This window comes from Saimiri boliviensis, chromosome 4 (genome assembly GCF_048565385.1).
Source record: "Saimiri boliviensis isolate mSaiBol1 chromosome 4, mSaiBol1.pri, whole genome shotgun sequence".
Classification (NCBI taxonomy): Eukaryota; Metazoa; Chordata; class Mammalia; order Primates; family Cebidae; genus Saimiri; species Saimiri boliviensis.
This window is the reverse complement of record NC_133452.1, coordinates 8,776,367-8,797,713: the sequence shown is the minus strand read 5'-3', so window position 1 is coordinate 8,797,713 and position 21,347 is coordinate 8,776,367. Positions and strand designations below refer to the sequence as shown.

Here is a 21,347-nt window from a genome sequence, read left to right as displayed (position 1 = left end):
ACTCCAACACACTGACCTAATGTTTTAATTTTTGGTAGAAAAGGGGTCTCCCTATATTGCATCAGGCTAGCTCAAATTTCTGGGTTTGAGTGATTCACACAGCCCTCCCAAAGTGCAGGATCACAGGCTTAAGCCACAGCACCCGGCCTAAGTCAGCAGTTCGTTGGCAACTAATTACATCGAATTTTTAATATGTGTGTTGGCCATTTGCATATATTCTTTGGTAATGCATCTTTTAATATATTTCCCTAGTTTTCCAATGTGTTTTAGGAATTACACTGACATGATTATTTGTATTTAGGAGAGCAGTGTTCAAAAGCAAAAAAATAGTCCTTTGTATTTTTGTTTCACTCCCTAAACAGGTGTCTGCAACCCAGGTTTCTTGACTCTCAAGGCATCAGGAATATCTCTGTATCTAAAACAGATCAGACCTCTCTGTGTCATGCTGCACTATTACTGACAACAACCGAGACCCACAACAAACCATAGCTGGTGAGCTGACATAATAGCTGAAAACTAGAATTACATGAAAAGTGACCTGGGAGCACAACAGCAAAACAAAAAATAAAAGGCAAAAACAAGCAAAATGGATGTGCTTGAATGATACTAATGCTGAGGCCAGTGGCACGTCACAGGGAAGCTGGGAAACTTCTTCCTCAGCCCCTAGGACTACAGAAAATCTGTGCTGCCGGGGCTTATGAAGGACAAGCAGTAAGTGCACTTTGCATAGTACCCATCATGTAGATTCGACAGCGGCACTCTCAACAAATCAGCCTAAATACATGAAGCTCTACCAAGTTGCGTGTGTGCTACTCAGTGTTAAAGGGAGATGCACAGGGTTCTTTGTCATTTCAAAATAATCCTTAGCACAGACTGCTAGTAAAAGTAGGTACAGCAAAAAGATAGCAAACCTTTCGGGATAATTATAAAGTTTTTACCAAAGCTGATAGCTTTAACTAAGAGTTTGTCAGAGGTTCTGGAAATGGGCTGTTTTGGCTATGTCTGTCAATCTTATTTGCAACTCCATCAAAATCTATTGAAAAACCCATGCTAGCTAGCAAGTCAGATCACTACAGATGAAATAGAAATGGGCAGAGGTAGTATTTTTGCATTTACAAATGCTACAGACTCCCCCAGAAAATACCTTGTTGCTTACAGAATGCTCACTCCTACAGTGGGACTTAAATGTTTAAAGTGGGGAACCATAACAAACACTGATGCCTAACCTAAAAGGTTACCATTTAATTGGTCTGAGGCATGGCCTTGGCACTGGGATCTTTAAAAACTTCCATGTGACTGAAAAGCATATCTGGGGCTGAGGACCACGGTGCAGGGAGAAGCCCTGCTTCCTTCTAGCAGCGTGCAGAGCACCAGGAACACGGAGCTCTGGAGCCAACCGTATCTGGGTTGAACGCTCAGCTTTCCTCCTCCTAACTCTGTGATCCTGATTGCTTAATCGGATGGAGCCTTTACTTCTTCGTCTGTACGAATAAGAATAAATATGTAACAGTGCCAATAAATTAGAAATGTTCTTTTCTTGACCTTCTTCCCATAGAACTTTCAAAGGTATCATAGCTCAACTGCTGATGCAGGCTTATGTATTCACACCGTGATTAGGAACACATGTTCTAGAGCCACAAATCTCAGGCTGTGAACCACAGCATGTGCAATTTAATGAACTTCTATGAGGCTCCATTCCTTCATGTATAAAAATGAGAATAATAATAACATCCATCCCAATAGGGCTTTGTGGATATTCAATGGATGTTTACATGTAAGCACTAAGAGTGGCACCATATTTACAGCAAGCCCTCACTAATCTTACTCATTTTTGAATCTTAGGGAAATAGAATTTCATATCCCACCCTTAGAAAATATAACATAATATCTGGTAAAATAAAGAGTTCACACTAGGAGAGCAAGGTTTCTACTTGGAAGGTATTTTAAGACAGTTTTAATTAGTCATCATCATAATTTTGTCAATGAAAAAGACTGGTTCATTGTTGACTAGGCATACCTTGAAAAACATACATGTCCAAAACCGAGCTTTGAAGGTGTTTAGCTTAAGATGTTTGAAAGAGATACAAAAAACTAGATTATGGAAACAAAAAAGAATGTCTTATTACATACATCTTGATAGTAAGGGGTATTAGATATTTATCTAGAAATGAACATATACAGACACTGTTAACAAGACATTTGGTGGATGAGACCAGTGTAATTTGGAAAACAGTTAGCTAACTCTACATATATTCTCTCTATCTATATATATAGGTATATACGTGTATGTATGTGTGTGTGTATATATACATATACATATATGTATGTATGTGTATGTGTGTATGTGTATATATATACATATACATGTATGTATAACCTGTGTGTGTGTGTGTGTGTGTGTGTATATATATATATATATGCCTGTATGTGTGTGTGTGTGTGTATATATGTATATGTATATATATATACACACACACATACAGGCATATATATATATACACACACACACACACACACACACACACACACACAGAGGTTATACATACATACATACCTAGTGCCTGTATGTATGTGTGTGTGTACAGGCACTAGGTATGTATGTATGTGTAATCTGTGTTCTTAATCACTGTGTAAATAAGCTTGCCTCAACAGTTAAACTATGACACCTTTGAAAGTTCTATAGGAAGAAGGTCAAGAAAATTATATTTCTAATTTACTGGTATTATTTCGTATTTAAACCAACTATATATATACACACACACACACACACACACACACACACATATAAGAACTTATATACATATATGTTTAAAACCTTGAGATCAGTTTTCTGGGACTGTTAACAGTAATTGGTTGATTTATGCACTGAGTTATAGGAAACAGCAACCTATAATTAAAGAAAGTCCAAACGCGTATTTTTTCTGTAAATACACACAGATGCAGACGCATACACAAACACAGTATGAATATGTTTACAGGAGTGCATGTTTAAATTACAACCAAAATAACAAAAGCCGGTATACATTGTGTGCTTACTGTCTTCAGCATTTACCCGAAAGGTACTTCATAAAGCATTATTCTAATGTGTCCACATAAAATGATGCTATGGCATTATCCCCATTCTACCTAAAATGAAACCTTGGCTCCTAGATTATGTATATAGTTAAGATTCAGAGCCAGAATGTGAACCAGGTTTTTCTGAGGTGCCATACGTTACCCAGGATTTGTGCAAAATGGTTCACTGGTTGAAGTGGGTAACATTAGGACTTATACAGGTATTATGGTAAATGTGAAAAGAACTGACCTCCACTAAGACTTGGTATACAGAGTGATGTGAGTACCATCTCATGACCTAGCCTGTGTATTGGACGATCACACGTCACGTATTGCAAAGGGGTGTCCCCAGGGAACAGGGAGTCCCACAGCCACTGCTTGTCAGTTACCTTTCAGCAGAAGGTCACCTGTGCTCGCCTAAAAGAATAATGGATAACTTATCCCATTTTAATTAAATTAACTCTATTAAAACAGATAAGTGACTTAAAAATAATCCTTCAAAAAGCCATTAATTAAAGATAGAACTAATGATATAAACATGAGGAAAACGAGAAAAAGGTGGCACTGACCATGTGGGTACCTAAGTGAACATCCGTGTGATTATAAAATAGGTTCCGAGATATCAGCCAGCAAGGGTAGGAAGCCACTGCATTGAGCAAGACGTTGAAAAACTAAGCAAGTAATAAACAAAATAGGTGTCTCTGTAGAGCAAATATTAAAGAAAATCCAGTTTGTTCCTGACAAACTCTATATGACAATTGAAAGTTTCTTTCTTCCTAATGTAGGGAAACATTATAATTGGATACACAGTTTTTAAAAGGGTTCAAATAATACATGCTAAGCAATATTGGGACAAACCGAACTATATTTTCTTATGAGTGAGTACGTATGGAGATACATATTAAAACACTGTTGAAGACAGGAGAAACGGGATGGAACGGAAGCATGCCTGCGGAGGATTCACCGCACAGCTGAATCACAGCACATTGCTTCTAGCTTGTCTCAGCTTCTGGTTACTTGCTCATATTTTAAAGAGCAAAACACACAAATATGTAACTTTTTGTACTTGTTATTAAACATTAAATAAAAGAGGGCAATAAGTTCTCAATAGCAACTGGCATTTTAAAAAATAAAAGCAAATTTCTATGAGTATTATATTTAGGTAACCAGGGATGAAGTGGCCACATTCACAAAAAATATGTAAAAGGATTCCAAAGAAACTTTGCAAAGCAACATCTTATAATCCATCCCATTCATCCTCTGCCTAACTCCTTATTAAAACCAAGAAGTTGAACCCAGGAGTGCATAAGATTCTGATGATGGCACTGGCATATTGAATTTAAAAATAAAAAAGTCTAAAAGGTATTTAAAACACGATTAATATATAGTGGAATTCACATAATGCATTTTAACAAGATAGAGCTTGACCATGCAAAGTCTTTTTGCAAGGAGGTTGTTAGTTATCTCACGGCAAAGAACCAGCAAAATTAAGTTAATTTACACACGTTCTTTACAAAAATACAAGTGATCCAATTTTGCTAACTTTTTCTGTGATTATAAGGGGCTGTCAATAGTGTGCTATATGGAAAATATTTTTGAAAAGAATATATTTACTTACTGTCCCTGAAAGAAAAGGTGATGTCAACATGACTGAGAAAAAGAAATGCCAGAGGATCTTAAACATATGAAAAGATGCTCAACTTTGTTTAAAATTAAAAAGAAAAACACAGCCAACTACATAGAACACCATTTCTCAAATATATGATTAGAAACAAAGCAAAAGCCCTTCGGCTTCCCTGCTGGGGAGGAAGTGAAGGGCCTGATCTCTGCACTTCGCAGTTGACATTGCTGGTGGGCATGGAAAGCCCACCATCACTAAGAGGGGAATTTGGAAACAGTAAAAGAAACATTTTCCCTTTGGTGCAGTAACCCGTCTTCTAGTGAGCAGATCTCAGTAATACTCTGACAACAATATGAAAACATGGGTGCACACAAATCTATTAGTTGTAGCAATATTTATAGTAAAAAATGAAAACTGGCCAGGCGTGGTGGCTCACGCCTGTAATCCCAGCACTTTTAGAGGCTGAGGCCGGTGGATCACCTGAGGTCAGGAGTTCAAGACCAGCCTGGCCAACATGGTGAAACCTCGTCTCCACTAAAGATACGAAAATTAGCCAGGCATAGTGGCGCATGCCTGTAATTCCAGCTACTGGGGTTGGGAGGGTAGGGGGCTGAGGCAGGAGGATGGCTTGAATCTGGGAGATGGGAGGTTGCAGTGAACTGAGATTGTGCCACTGCATGCCAGCCTGGGCAACACAGTGAAACTCTGTCTCAAAAAAAAAAAAAAAAACCTTAGTGTTCACTAATAAGCAAAAAGTAAGGTATACCTACATAAAGGAATTCAATGATGCTATACATTTTTAAATGGAAGAAAATACCTAGATCAGACTAGGAAATGATCGAGGCAGGTGGATCACGAGGTCAGGAGATCGAGACCATCCTGGTCAACATGGTGAAACCCCTTCTCTACTAAAAATGCAAAAAATTAGCTGGGCATGGTGGTGCGTGCCTGTAATCCCAGCTACTCGGGAGACTGAGGCAGGAGAATTGCCTGAACCCAGGAGGTGGAGGTTGCGGTGAGCCGAGATCGCGCCATTGCACTCTAGCCTGGGTTAGTTACAGTGAAAATTCTGTCTCAAAAAAAAAAAAATTATATATATATATATATATATATATATATATATATATATATATATGCTGTAGAGTGAAAAAAGCAAGATGAAGAAAAATGTGCATAATCTACTTTTTACTTAAGAAGGTAACACATCTATATAGTTCAACATCGATATCACCTATAGTTTACCTATTTTGAAAATAGGTGATTGTTTTTAATAAAGGTTTACCTTTGAGAGAAAAGATATATTGAAGAGAATGCAGATAAAAGATATACTTGTTAGAATACAGCATGTTTTGTAGCTTTAGCTTTGGAATAACAGAAATATTTTACATATTATAAAAGCAAAATAAATGTAAAAGCGATGAAAGTCCAGGCGTGGTGGCTCATGTCTGTAATCCCAGCACTTTGGGAGGCCAAGGTGGGATCACCTGAGGTCAGGAGTTTGAGACCAGCCTGGCTAACATGGCAAAATCCTGTCTCTACTAAAAATACAAACATTAGCAGGGTATGGTGGCATGCACCTATAGTCCCAGTTACTTGGGAAGCAGAAGCAGGAGAGTCGCTTGAACCCAGAAGCATGAGGTTGCAGGGAGCTAAGATTACATCACTGCACTCCAGCTTGGGTGACAGAGCAAGACTTTATCTCAACAAAATTAAATTAAAAAAATAAAAGCAACGAGAAATATGCATTCAATTGATGACATAACTATACATTAACTTATATGAGTTTTTATATCCCTATAAGGATATACCCTAATGACAAACTGTAAAAATCTTAACATTGTTTTCAGTAATCACACTTGGGTGATGTGTTGATACTGTAATACTGATACTATTGTGGGTGCATTCTAAAGTTAGGCAAATGAGTAGTTTTGTTGGTATGACTCAGTAACAGAATTTTTGCTAAGAGTGAAAGAAACAACAGTTGTAACACTGGTGACTTCTCCATGAAAATCTGATAACACTGGATTTGAACTGAAAATGTTACTGTAACTAATATTGCAGTGTTTACTTAAAACAATGTCTCCTAGCTTGCTTAACTCGGCCTAGAAACACTAACCAATACTGTGACAATGAGTATCCAGGCACCAAGACTTCTAGATACTATTTCCTACTAAAGGGAGCCAGAGCTCCTGAGAAAAATGGCTGACTACAGGTTGTTGGGCAAGAATTACAAGAAAGGTATAGAACATCTTGTTACACTACACACCCTGACTAATGGGTGCAGGAAGGTTCACTGCAGTATTTTTTCTTACTTTTATGTGTTTGACATTGTCTAAAATAAAAAGACACACTTTAAAAGAAAATGAGTTCAAAATGAACTGATAACTAAGACAGAGTATAAAGAAAAGACTTGGCCGGGCGCGGTGGCTCAAGCCTGTAATCCCAGCACTTTGGGAGGCCGAGGCGGGTGGATCACAAGGTCGAGAGATCAAGACCATCCTGGTCAACATGGCGAAACCCCGTCTCTACTAAAAATACAAAAAAATTAGCTGGGCATGGTGGCACGTGCAGGTAATCCCAGCTACTCAGGAGGCTGAGGCAGGAGAATTGCCTGAGCCCAGGAGGCAGAGGTTGCGGTGAGCCGAGATCGCGCCATTGCACTCCAGCCTGGGTAACAAGAGCGAAACTCCGTCTCAAAAAAAAAAAAAAAAAAAAAAAAGAAAAGACTTGAAAATCTATGTTTAGAAATGTTTCCATTGTCTACGGCTTCGTGAAGGAAGAAGGTTTACCAAAACAAAATTGTTGCATTAAAAGCACTGCAGTTTTCCAATCTGTAAATAATCACTTTGCTGGATTTTGAATGCTTTTGTTTACGATAAAGGCACAATAACTTTCAAAAACAGGTTTTCCTTATAATACATTAACATATATTACATGAATCTTAATTTTTAAAATTATTACTTTATCGGTAGATATGCTTGAAAATGAGAATCATAATTTACAAAGTCAGCAAAGCAACTAGTTTATTCCATTTGGATTTTTTAATCATTTCGAGGTATATTTTTTTGCTATGATTGACATTAAAACTAAGTCTTGAAATAAACTGAACTTAAAACTTCACTGTTGAGTCAAGGTATCTCATAATTTCAAATTAAGTTTTCAAGAATTAATGACATGTATTTAATCACATTGCAGTCATTTACATATAGAGAGAGGTAGTAACTTTACTTCATTGCAGGTACATAAATTACCTCAAAGCAAATCAATGTAAATATAAGAGGTAAGCTCTTGGAAGAAAATATCAAAGTGAATTGTCATGATCTCAGGTATGGCAATGGAGCATTTTATTTGACACCAAAAGCATTAGCAACAACAACAACAAAAACAGATAAACTGGATTTCATCAAAAGTAGAAATTTTTGTTCATCAAAGGACATTATGAACAAAGTGAAGTGACAACATACAGAATGGGAGAAATATGTGCATTTCATATATCTGATATGGATCCAGTATCCAGAATATATAAAGAACTCTTAGAACTCAACAACAAAAGCATGAACAACTCAATTTAAAAATGAGCAGAGAAAGGACTGGAACAGACATTCCTATAAAGAAGATACATGACTACGAGCGTATGAGAAGATAATCAACATCACAGCCATTAAATAAATGAAAATCAAATCCACAATAAGACACCACTTCACACTTGCTAGGGTGACTCATTAGAACGATAACAAGTGATGGCAAGGAGGTGGAGAAATAGAAACGCTTGGACATTGCTACACTGCTGGTGACAATATTAAATGGTACAGCATCTGCAGAACACAGTGGGAAGTTCTTCTAAAGGTTAAACTTAGAATTCTGCTTCTTTGTATATATCCAAGATAAATGAAAGCAAATGTCCACACAGAAACTTACATATGAATGTTTGTAGTGGCATTATTCATCATAACCAAAAAGATGGAGACAACACAAATGCCCATCAGCAAGTGAATGGATACACAAATTGTGGGGTATCCACACAATAGAATATTATTCAGCCATAAAGAGGAAAGAAATATTCATACATGCTACAACTTGAATAAACCTCAAATATATTATGCTAAGTGAAATAAGGCAGACATGAAAGGTCACCCACTGTATGATTTCTTTTACAGGAAATATCTGAAATAGGCAAACCCATGGAGAAGAAAGTGATTGGTGGTGGCCGGGCTGGGACAGGGGATCAAGGGCAGTGATCGCTCGGGTAGGAGGTGTTTAAAAACAGTTCTGAAGCCAGATAGAGGTAGTGCTTGCACAACCTTGCGAATGCCCTAAATGCCACTGAACCGTACACTTTAAAATGGTTAATTGGTTGTCACATGAATTTCACGTCAATAAAAATTTATATATGTAATAAAAGTATAGTACAAGTAAAGGGTGCTTTGTCATGTTGAAAGATAAAATATTAAATAGTTCAGGTTTATCAATTCTCCTTTGGTTTTCATATATGTTATTTTATATATATTGGGTATGTATTCAACATTTTGAGTGATAGAGATATATAATTAAAAAATTAGGTAATACTGGTTTAGTTCCAGGGTAAAAATCTAGAACATGGAGCGTGACTCTGACCCACAGAAAAACTTTGTATACCTTGGCTGAATAATATTTTCAAACTTATTTTCAATGCCTTTATGCAAGGTATGCATTTTCCAGTTCAACATAATTCCTTCATTCCCCAGAATTTTATATCTTTTGTGATCCAAACATTACTGTTTCATACCCAGCAATGATCAAATTTAAATTTTCAACTCCTCTGCTAGGGTTTACGTGTATCTAAGACCGTTTTACAACAGCCCTTCTTCTGTTCATTAATATTAGAGATGAAGAGAAAGCATGCTAGACTTACCCACACAAGGCAGGGAGTAGCCCAGGTGAGGGTCGTGAACAAACTGCCGATCATTCAGTCTCGTCACACAGTATAAGTGGAAACAGTCTAAGCAAATCACATGGCGGGAGTTGCACTGGAAAACCAGGACGGGGCTCCTGCAGAGAGAAAGGAAGATGTTTCCTCTAGTACCTGCCAGTGTGGAAAAGCAGCACGTGCTTTAGAACAATTTCTGTAATCCTATAGGGTTGTGTAGAGTGTGCTCTGTGCAAAGACTGGAGCTACTAAGCACTGAGTTCATACATACCAACACTATATTTTAAAAATTGGAGGTGCTCAATGAACTACATAGAACACTGATTCTAATTTTATATATTTTATGTTAACACATTTTTCACCCTTTTTATTAAACCGGAGCTAAAACATAATCTCTTTCTGGAAGTCTTCCCTGACTCAGAATTTCCAAATAGCCTATCAAATCCACCTGTATAGATTTCTATTGATCTGTGATTACATCATAGTATTGAAATCTTCTCCTCTCTTCATAGACTGTGATCTCCTTGAAAGTAGATCCTATGTTTCTATTGATATTCTAGATATTCATAATACATTGTACCGTTTTAAATGAATGTCTTTAAAATTTAGATCTTTAAAAATTTTTAAAGATTTTTTTCTACAAAGTATTTTAAGGGAACCCAAAAATTTAGGACTTGTATAGAGCGATTTATTAGTACTCTCATAACCATAATTTGAGAAAATTCAACAGTAGCGTAACAGATTTTCAAAATTCTGTTATCCCACTTATTTTAAAGCAATGTGTAATACAAAATGAAGAAAATAAAATTGCCTGGTAATTGAATTATAATTATAGTACAATAATAGAACCTGAATTATCCCACAATCACAAAAAAATTACTATTGCATCAAAGTAAAAATATTAAACATTTTCTCACATTTTACCAGCAAATATAAAAGTAGAATTTAGGGATAAAAGGTTATCCCACAGGGATTCTTCTGCTGCAAGATTTTGTCTATTGTGCCATCTTGAAACCATCCAAATACTCAGTTTCTCAAATTATGGTTATAGTTTTACTAATAAATCAATATATACAAGTCCTAAATGTTTTTGATTCCCTTAAAATACTTTGTAAAAAAAAAAATCTTAAAAACCATGTATTTTTACTGGAAAATGAACCACACAAGTTTATGTTAAACAGGAGACAAGCTGAATATATTAACTTGAAATTGGCCCAAAGGCGATTTTAATAGAAAGTTATTGGAGTCTATTTAGATAAGCCTATTTCCTATGTAATTATAGCAGAATACAAATAAGCATGTTCATTTCATACCCAGTCCTTAACAGATATAAGAGCTCTTCAAAAGCCCCTTTACCAGAAAATTAATACTATAAAAGATAATTTCTTAACACCTGAAAGATTTTCAAAATTCTGTTATCCCACCTATTTCAAAGCAATCTGTAATATAAAACAAAGAAAATAAAATTCCTTGGTATTTTAATGCTGTGGATCTGTAAGTCATCAGTCAGCTTAATCTGAGCAAGAGTGCCCCTGAATGTGATTAGGTATGCCTTTTCCTTTCCCCACCGATTCAAGTCCTTCCTGGGTCTTCATTCCTATTTCCTGAATCTTAGTCAAGTAGGCACTATCTGTCCTTGGAACTTGCAACTTTTTCCCTCCTAACAAACTTGCCCTTAAAGATAATAAAACATAATGCTTTCCTATTTCTAACCAAAGAGTCATTCACATACACATGCTCAAGTACACACATACTTTTTTCACTTTGTGACCCTCTAAAGTTGCTGTGTTTTACCTTTTTCTCTCACAGCTGTTACGGGAAAAATATTCTCCATCTTGCTTTCAGCACCATGGTAGACTAAAACCTTTATAGACCTCCCAATCTGCTACTAATGCATAGAGAAAATATTAGAACATTTATGAAAATGTGCCTGTATATAACAAAGTTTAAAAAAAAAGCTTAGAAATGATCCTGTAGAGGAGATATAAAGAAAACTTATAGAACCTAAATGGTCAGCCTACGAACTCCTGCCACAGTGGCTCACAAAGTCATGGGGTGCATGGGATGCAGGCATTGGTATAGCTTCTGTATTCTTTGCCATTCTTGTTAGAAAGAGCTCCCTCTCACATGGGTGGACAAAAGCACACTTCTATGGGTTTCCCTTCCATTTTAATATAATCCAGCATGATTTAGACCATCTTGACAATCCATGGAACATCAACTGTCCTACTCTATTAATGACATCCTGCTATTTGGAAAAGATTAACAAAAAACAAGTACTACATTGGTGGCCATGGTGTGAAATCAACCCTGTGTAGCTACAGGAGCCATTCCATTAGGGAACGTTTAGAGGTCCAAGTCTTGGGGCTTGGACTTGGACACCTTCCGAAACATGTCCACCTTCCAAAATAAATAGTCCATCTTACCCGTGACGCAACTGGGAATGAAGCACAGAGAACTGCAGACGCGGTGGGTCCAGAGCTCTAGTTCCCACAGAGTGAAGTGTGTCTTTCTAGGTACACAGGAAGAGTCCAACTGAAAACTAAGCTACAGCCGTACCAGGCCACCTCAATCTCTTTGAACTAAGAATGTCTATGGCAGGAGTCCCCGAACTACGGCCCCCTGAGGCCATTTATCTGGCCCCCCCACCACACTTCAGAAAGGGGCACCTCTTTCGTTGGTGTTCAGTGAGAGGAGCACAGTATGTGGTGGCCCTCCAACGGTCTGAGGGACAGTGAACTGGTCACCTGTGTAAAAAGTTTGGGCACGCCTGGTCTACAGCATGGTTGGCATTGGAAGTGAAGACAGAGTCATGAAATTCCCTTGAAGAAACCCTATCCAGACTCAGGTGTGGAATGCAACCTGGGAAGCTGGAATGTCATGTGTAGTTTTCCGTGTCCTCTTCAGAAAAGAAAGACATTTACAAGGTACAGGGAGTCAAAAATGATAGATGAGTCATTCAGGAATTCTTCTTTGTTTTTTTTTTTTTGGAGTCTCACTCTGTCGCCCAGACTGGAGTGCAGTGGCATGATCTTGGCTCACTGCAATCTCCGCCTACCAGATTCAAGCGATTCTCTGCCTCAGCCTCCCAAGTAGCTGGGATTACAGGCACCTGCCGCCATGCACAACTGATTTTCTGCATTTTTAGTAGACATGGGGTTTCACCATCTTGGCCAGGCTGGTCTTGAACTCCCGACCTCGTGATCTACCCACCTCGGCCTCCCAAAGTGCTGACATTACAGGCATGAGCCACCGCGCCCAACCAGGAATTCTTATTGTCTATTACTATCTATACACAGTCAACTTGGATATATACCTATATACAGATATAGATAAATGGTAGACACATACATCAATGGATGAACATATGTGCTGAGATATACAGATGAAGATACAAATATATATGCTATTTTATATATATATATATATATACACACACACACACACACAGAGATAATGTCATAAAGGCAGTATATATGTGCATTTCACATAGAATTATCAGTCAGCTGGAATTTTTGATACAGTTATGAGCTAAGATTGTTCATCTCTTATTAAGATATTACTTGCAGTTTTGGGAAGTTAGGTGAGGAGTAAACACGACACCAATAAAGTGGTTATTAATCACCTGAGAAAAGGAGTAAAAAATCATTTCATGGCTAGAAGGCCCACATTATTAACTTCATAAGTGCTGAATCAAAGATGCGGGGAAAGCTAGTGCTTATGGGCAACTACTTTGGTTAGGTGGCTTGCTAGGAACCTCAGAGACTATCTTTCATTTATCCTCCTAAAATGAACTGCCCTTCCTGTTCTGTCTACCCTGTTCTCTCTGCAGCTCCGTCCCCTCCAGGTGGGAAGGTCCTTGCGGAGCCTAGGAGTCTTCTAGTTCCTGTACACCTAGGTGCGTGCTCTTTGCCATCTATTCCCATGGTAATACTCACCTACAGATTCAGAGCCAAATCCCAAGTTTCTAGATCCAGTTCAAGACTAACAATCTCCAAGGAACTTGCTCTGGAGCCTGACACTTCACTGCTTTTTCTCTTTTTCTTTATCTTTCTACAGTACTTATTCAGAGTTCATCCTTAACGTACTTCAATACTGGCCTTTTGTTTAAAGGGTTTCATATACTCCCACCTTAGTTATCAACATTAAATGAAAAGTCATGAAATGGTAGAGACTCTACTTGCTTAACCCTTTCATGAGCCATGCCTCAACAAATACAGTGTTGAGTACATGACAGTTTTGTAATCAAGAGTTATTGATTATTCTAGTGGATAAATGAATGGGTCACTATTTTCATAGTTTTTTACACTTACAGTTTCTCTGCTCTCATTCTCACATTGTTCACTAAATTTTTTATTGGGCATCTACTTTGGCTAAAGTAGGCACTTAGTAAATACTTGTGGACTACAGCACCCAGTGAATGGATAAATACTTCATAGTTATACTTGGTTTATACAATCACAGGGTGTAGTTGAGAAACAGAAGATTCCCATGGAACAAGTATTACAGGAAGTATCTGTAGTCCCCAAACTCTGGGAGCATGGAAGTTAGGAAAAGATAATTATTGAGTCAGGATGGATCCATGAGGGAACATGAACTGAATTTAAAGGAATGGGAGGTCACTGGGAAAAAAACCAGTTTCTCAGCAGGAAGGAATCACAGACATGCAGAAGTATACTGGCAGCAGAAGAGCAACCAGGTGGGCTGATGGAAAAGATTTATCAGGAAAAGGACAGGGGACAAGATGAAAGGGATTGAGGACAGACAGCAGATTCTGGCCAGGGATCAGGGCTGACTCTAGGAGATGAACCTGGCATAAGGCCTCCAGACTGTGGGATTCACTGAAGGTTTCTGCTATGGTCTGAATGTTTGTGTCCCCTCAAAATTTATTTGTTAAAAATCTTATCTCCAAAGTGATGGCATTAGAACAGGGGTCCTTTAGGAAGAGAATGGTATGAGAGAAGGGCCCTCATGAATGGAATTAGTGCCCTCTTAAAGAGACCCCAGAAAGCTCCCACACACGTCTGCCATGTGAGGACACAGTAAGAAGGCACCATCCATGAACCCAGAAGCGGGGCTCTCACCAGACACTGGGTCTGCCACTGCCTTGATCTTGGACTTCCCAGCCTCCAGAAAGGTGAGAAATAAATTCCTGTTGTTTATAAGCCACCAGTTTCTGGCATTTTGTTATAGCAGCCAGAATGGACTAAGAGAGTTTTTCAACATGAGAAGGGAATGGTGTTTTAGTAAGTTTAACTCTGACAGAAGTATGGAGGGAAAGAAGCTAGAAGTAGTGAGAACTACTTGAGGTCATTTTGGTAGTTTAGACATGAGTTACGCAGAACTGGACTATGCTGTATGATGGCTCTGGGAGCGGAAATGAGAAGATGAACGGGTGACATTTCAGAGCAGGACCCGCCAGGAGTTATCCTCTCATGGGTCCTTTGTTCCTCCTGACATTCATATATACCCTTTGCTCTAGTTATCTACATATAAATGTTAATTGGTCAATCTAGAGATGATTTTACCCCAATGGGCCAGGTTAAAGGGCAGTCAGTTAAAGGTTAAGTAAAGTTCTCAATCATATGTAAAAAGACTTATAAATGCTTTCCTTCACCTTGCCAAAGAATTATTTGTTATCAGCGACTTCTCTGTTTTGATAAAAAGTGACCCTTTGTTTGCAGAATATTTAAGCATACTTGAAGGAGTTTTAGCTATAAAAAATGTGGCAAGTCATTCATACACATTTAAAAAGTAGAATATGCTTATATGGTATTCCAAATATTTAAATTCTTATAAAGTTAATACTCGAGCATATACAAAAATAGCATGCAAGTTTTTATGTTTATCTAGTAAAATGTGCAATTTACTTATTCTGCTGTCTACCTTGTTTGTTCTCTCTCATTTGCCCTCCTTCGCACACTGTCTAGTGAAATCTGTTTCTCTTTCTCTCCATTTGCCTGATTCTTTCCCATGTGGATCTCTTCATTTATACTCATTAAGAGAGAGGCTGTAGATGCAATGTGACATATATTGACAGCAATGTGCCAGATATTTCAAGCTATGTAAAGATGAGGAAGCAAGTCTAAGCTCTCAAGGACATATAAATTCAGGAGAGTGGGCAGGAGAGGGAAACAAATTATTGTAATACAGGACAGAATAGTCTAAGTTATGTTAGAGATGTCGGATATACTGCCAGGCTCTGGGGCAAGCAGCCTTCAAAGGTGTTCTCCAGTGAGCTCTACCTCCTCTGCAGTTCTTCTCCACATTGAATGGATTGACCCACGTGCAATAGGTAAAGTGCAGAAATGGCAATGTGTGACATCAGGGAGGAGGTCAGAAAAGACACAGCAGCCTCTGTCTGCTCTTACAGATCCCTTGCTCTGAGGAAAGTGAGCAGCCATCTTGGGAGAACACTCAAGCAGTGCCTTGGCGAAGTCCATGGAGTAAGAAACTGAGACCTCCTAACGACAGCTGGCATCTACTTGGCAGCCAGCTGGCAAGCCCTAGGATGACTGAAGCTCAGGCTGACATTTTGACTACAACTGCATTGAGATACCCTGAGCAAGAATTATCCAGCTGATCTGATCCCAAATCCCTGACCTGCTGAAACTGTGAGAGGCAATGCTTATTATTTTATTTAGTCACTAAGTTATGGGGTACTTTGTTATTCAGCAATATCTAACTCATACAGGTTCAGAGGAGGAAGAGGTCATATACAGATTGCAAACCAGAAAAGAATTTATGAATGTAGTGGCATATGAAAAAGGGTCAGGATTCCAGTGCATACAGATGCAGAAAACACTCGAGGTCAAGAGAAAAGAATGGAGTCGTGAAAGCACAGAGCAGGGAACAAGAACGCCGAGCTATCTAGAGTGGCGGGTTTCTGCATTCTCCCCAGTGGAAAGCCAAGTTATTACCTACAGATGTGTCTGCATGAATAGCAGCAGCGTCTGAAATGCAATGAAAAGCAGCACAAGTTAAAATAAAAGATTACGTGCAAATTCCTTGAGGAAATAAAAACAAAATTTTCTCACTTGAGGGAAAAAGTCCTGCAATCTAGCTAACACTTGACCCTTGAAAATTCACAGGTTGTTTCCACTGTTCTTAGTTTGTGCAACAGTAACGTAGAAGTTATGCCCCAGTTAGCAATCTTTCAGAGCTCTCTGCAGACACTGAACATGGAGAACTATGACTCCTGGGCATTTAACGAAGTATTTGATTAGATAAAAGTAATTAAAAGAGGAAAGCTACAACATTAAAAAACATGAATTTATCTTCTTAACGACTGTCACTTTAAGCCCCTTTTAGTTAGAGATGGCTTATAAACAATAAAGACATAAATAACTGAAATCTCAGAGTCCAAATGCATTTTAATTTGATCTATATTTAGCAAAGTTACATACTAATTACCAAAGTGCACTAGTGACAAAGAAGACTCCAGAACTGCGCCTGCCCATAGCAACGCCAGAGAGAGCATTTGGGCCCAAGCGGGTCCCAGGAGTTCATTATTTGAGTTAGCCAAGTGAGCAACCCCCTCACTGGAGAGGCGCCTGCTCCAAGATGCTAATTGATAGACTCGACTTTTAGAAATTAATATAAGCTTCAACAGTTGAATGACCTTCAAAATTCCTTCCAGCTGCCAAGTCTAAAGTCCTGAAATCAGTTCATTTGTCCACTGGCCTGCTTGGAATCAGAGTCCTGTTAAGACACTGGCAGATCCTGAATGAGCTCACTAACTGCCCCTCTGGTTTTTCTTGTCTCCTCTGCTCATGTTCTTCCTGTTTTATCCAACCCACCCTGCTGCATGGAAGACAGTTTACTTTGGTTCTGTGAGCTTGTTGTTTGCAGAAGTCCCAGTATTTCACCATATACGATGTAGGCAAGGTAAAATTCTTTTATGCCTACATTTTTGAATCACCTTTATTCACCCATTCTGCCAACTCGGTGGACCGGCCACTAGATACCAGCCACTGTCATGTCACGTCCTATAAAAGTGAACAAGAATGTGCCACCTCCTCAGGAGGTCACAGTCTATAGAGGTGAAGACAAATAATTAATTATTCATCGTGTGGTAGGTGCTGCCATAAGGATGAATTTAGAGACCATCTAGCCTATCTCTGGGGTTGGAGGAAGGGCTCCCAAGATGGCTCATGGCTCAGTGCATTCAGTCTATATAGAGAGAAGAGGCCGAACAAACTAAATGGCTTTTCTTGTTTATAAAGGTTTTTCATAAAATACTACATAAAATAAAAAGGATTATGAAAATATAAATTCTCTATCTCCTTTACTAAAAGAGTTCCCTTTTCCTCTTAAATCCTCACCCAGTAAATTGACATCCCATCTGGGGTGTTGAACGTTGTGAAATTCAAGAGACTTTCTAACGTTGCTGTGGGTGCCCCAGTTTGACCCTGCTGCTACCTGCCCTCAGCACTCTGTGGACCCTCTCGTCAGGAACGTTCCCTTTCACTCCCGGGCAACAACTTGACTTTGTGCGTCTTGTGGCATTTGCTTGTGGCTACCTGGAACTTTTTTATTTAAAAGTTCCCAATCAGGCCGGGCACGGTGCTCATGCATGTAATTCCAGGACTTTGGGAGACCGAGGCAGATGGATCACAACATCAGGCATTTGAGACCAGCCTGGCCAACATAGTGAAACCCCATTTCTGCTAAAAAATACAAAAATTAGCCAGGCATGGTGACATGCACCTGTACTCCCAGCTACTCAGGAGGCCGAGACAGAAGAATTGCTTGAACCTAGGAGCCAGAGGTTGTGGTGAACTGAGATCATGCCATTGCACTCCAGCCTGGGCTACTGAGTGAGACTTCATCTCAAAAAAAAAAAAAAAAAAAAAAAAAAAAAAAAAAATCCCTATCAAATTGATTATATTACCATTGATAGGTTAATTTATCTTATTGACTATCATGCTATCATGAAAGGACATACAAAAATTTCAAGTAACAGCTACTTTTTCTGTTTCAGACATTCTCTTCAATATATACCTGCTGAGGTTGAAAGCCTGCAACACAGGAGCTATAAAAATAATTAAGTAAATAAAGATTTAGGAGTGGCCACAGTACAATGTCCTCTGGAGCAGCGGATTAGGCCTTATGAGAGTTCACAGAGTCTGAATTCTCACGAGTGTCTTTCTGGCTGAGATTTACATCAGCACCCAGGCTGTCTCCAGCCTCTCTTCCCTCACTTGAACCCCTGCCTGATCCCAGCAGCCCACCCCAGCAACACTGTTCTAAAAAGGTTTCCGCCCTGACAGTTCCTGGCCCCCAAATAAGAACTAGTTTTCCAGTGTTTATGTTTTAAGGCCTCAGGTTTTTCTTCTTTCAGAGCCTCCATAAGCGGATTGGCCCTATGAAATGTCTTTCCCTCTTTCCCATTCACAAATCCCTCTGTTTCTCTCAAGTCGTCTCTTTGCTGCCTTTTTCCTTTTGCTACTATCCTTACATGCAAGACTCCTCCTACTAGTCCTTATTTTCCCCAAAACATCAAGGTTCAGCTGAAGCGCAACCTCTCCCAAGTTTTTCAATAAAACTCCAGCTAACATGGATGCACCATTTGCTGTCTAATTTCTTGTAATGTTTCTATTTAGAAAGTATTGCTTTTATATTCAACTTAGTCGCTTATTACATGCCATTTGTGTTTTCTTTTCCTGTTTTTTTTAAAGACAGGGTCTCACTCTGTCTCTCAGGCTGGAGTGCAGTGGCACCATCTTGGCTCACTGCAGCCTCCACCTCATGGGTTCAAGCGATTCTCATGCCTCAACCTCCCAAGCAGTTGGAACTACAGGTGTGTGCTACCATGCCTGGCTAATCTTTCTATTTTTGGTAGAGACAGGGTTTTGCCACGTTGGCCAGGCTGGTCTTGAACTCCTGACCTCAAGTGATTTGCCCGTCTCAGCCTGCCAAAGTGCTGGGATTACAGGTGTGAGCCACCGAGCCCAGCCTCAAGTGTATTGTTTTCTACTTGTTTTATGAACCTGTATCGGGCCTCTTCAGCTCAAATTCAACACATACTAATTGGGGGGCTACTAGGCACTGGTCCCTGTGCTAGATCTGAGCTGGGGATACTGTGGTTGCTTTCAGGATGTCTGTCTGAGGTGAGAAAACTAAGTCAGGGACACTTCGGGAGAACTAATGAGAGGCAGCTCAGGCCAATGCTGGCCAGGCAGAGGGTATTTCCTGAAAGAAGGAAAATATAAACTCAGGCTGAAAAAGCAAAAATGAGTTAGTCTGACCAAGAAACCATCAGTAAGTGGGAAAAATATGTGAAAACACTTCAGATGGAGTAAAATTAGGTGAGGTTAGGGAAACATGTTGTACACAATATTTTTTCATACTGTCTTCTCAGGTTTATTAAAGGCCCAAATTCCTCCAGAAATTAAAAATTGGATTACAATATAACCATAATGCTTCAACAAGCCACATATCTAAGTCTGTGTTTTAGGTTTATGTAATATCTCAAGTGTGGCTGGATTGGGTTCTTTCGTTTATAACATTTTGAGCCATCGACATTAAACTGGATAGGCAAAATAAAAATACAAAGCCATGGTTACAAGAGGGAATTAATGTATTCTGAATTTTCTCCAGATGATTTCAGTCCTGGAAGATTCATTTGGCTTTAGTCTAATTTATGCATTGTATTTCCAATTATAATTACCGTTGACAGGTTGAACCCAAACCTAACCCATTAACTTCCCAAAGTGCTAGATTGAAAACTTAACAGTGTAACAGCAGATAGTAGAAAAAAAAAAAAAAAAAAAAAAAACCTAAAAAACAAAAAATGAAAAACTGTTCTTTTTTAAAAGTAAGTGAAAAGTAAAGAGGTCAGCTCTCTTTTGCAGTAATTCATTATAACCATTGGTTTACCAGCTTTCTTGCTGAGGCCCTTACACTAGAAAACTGACACTGACCTGTCATTGCAAATAGTGGGGAAAAAAATCATGAAGTAACTGTTGCATGTAAAACAGAAAAGAAACGAAACTAAAATTTCCGCAGGGTACTGGGCCCACGAAAAAGGCAGCTCATAAAAAATTATCACAATACTTTCCTATCCCCTAAATAATATAATGATTTTTCAAGGATGCTTAAAATTATGTTTATAATAGTCCAAATGCTTCACGACTCTAATTTCAGGTCATATTGTGTTCAGACTGTCAATATGTACAGCTAAAAAAAAAAAAAAAAAGCTGAAGCCAGATTTAACATAAAAGAGTTTCTGGGTCATATCATTTGCATAGAGCTGTAATGTGGCACAACTATTTAGCTGTTGGAGGTGCCATCTGTAATACATACTAACTCATGCTCATATCTTGTCTTTGTTTTTTCCTCTGTGCAAAACAGCTAGAAGCAGATAATGCCCAGGTCCACTGCAAAAGCATTCTGCTAAATTGAGAAAGATATGAAGACAGATCTTGTTTGGATAAGAACCCCACTGTGAAATAAATTGTTCTGATGTATCCCCAAATCTCATGACAGGAAGAATTAATGTGCTAAGAATCAGTCCAGTGGCCATAAATGTTAGAAGCTATTTAACATAAGAAATTATTTCAGACAGGGTGGTTTTAAAAAGATACATCTTTTACTGTTGACTCACAAAAACCCTGCACAAATGATAGTGTACTGGTTTTTAAATTCATTCTTAAAATGAATGAATGAATTCTAATAGTATGCTGGATCCCTCCCTCCCTTTCTCCCTCCCTCCATCCATCCTTCTCTCCCTCTCTCTTTCTCTTTCTCTCTCTCTCTTTTTCT

The 21,347-nt window shown here is 38.7% G+C and overlaps 1 protein-coding gene across 4 annotated transcripts in view; it reads right to left on the bottom strand.

Annotated features, from left to right (window-relative positions):
• PRKN (parkin RBR E3 ubiquitin protein ligase) overlaps window positions 1–21,347 on the bottom strand; it is a 1,400,491-nt gene that overhangs the window by 439,588 nt on the left and 939,556 nt on the right. For all 4 annotated transcript variants that reach the window (XM_074397175.1, XM_003933783.4, XM_074397176.1 and 1 more), the window contains one exon: window positions 9,567–9,703. In XM_074397175.1, the coding sequence (XP_074253276.1) occupies window positions 9,567–9,703 (137 nt within the window). The remainder of the gene's footprint in view (window positions 1–9,566; window positions 9,704–21,347) is intronic.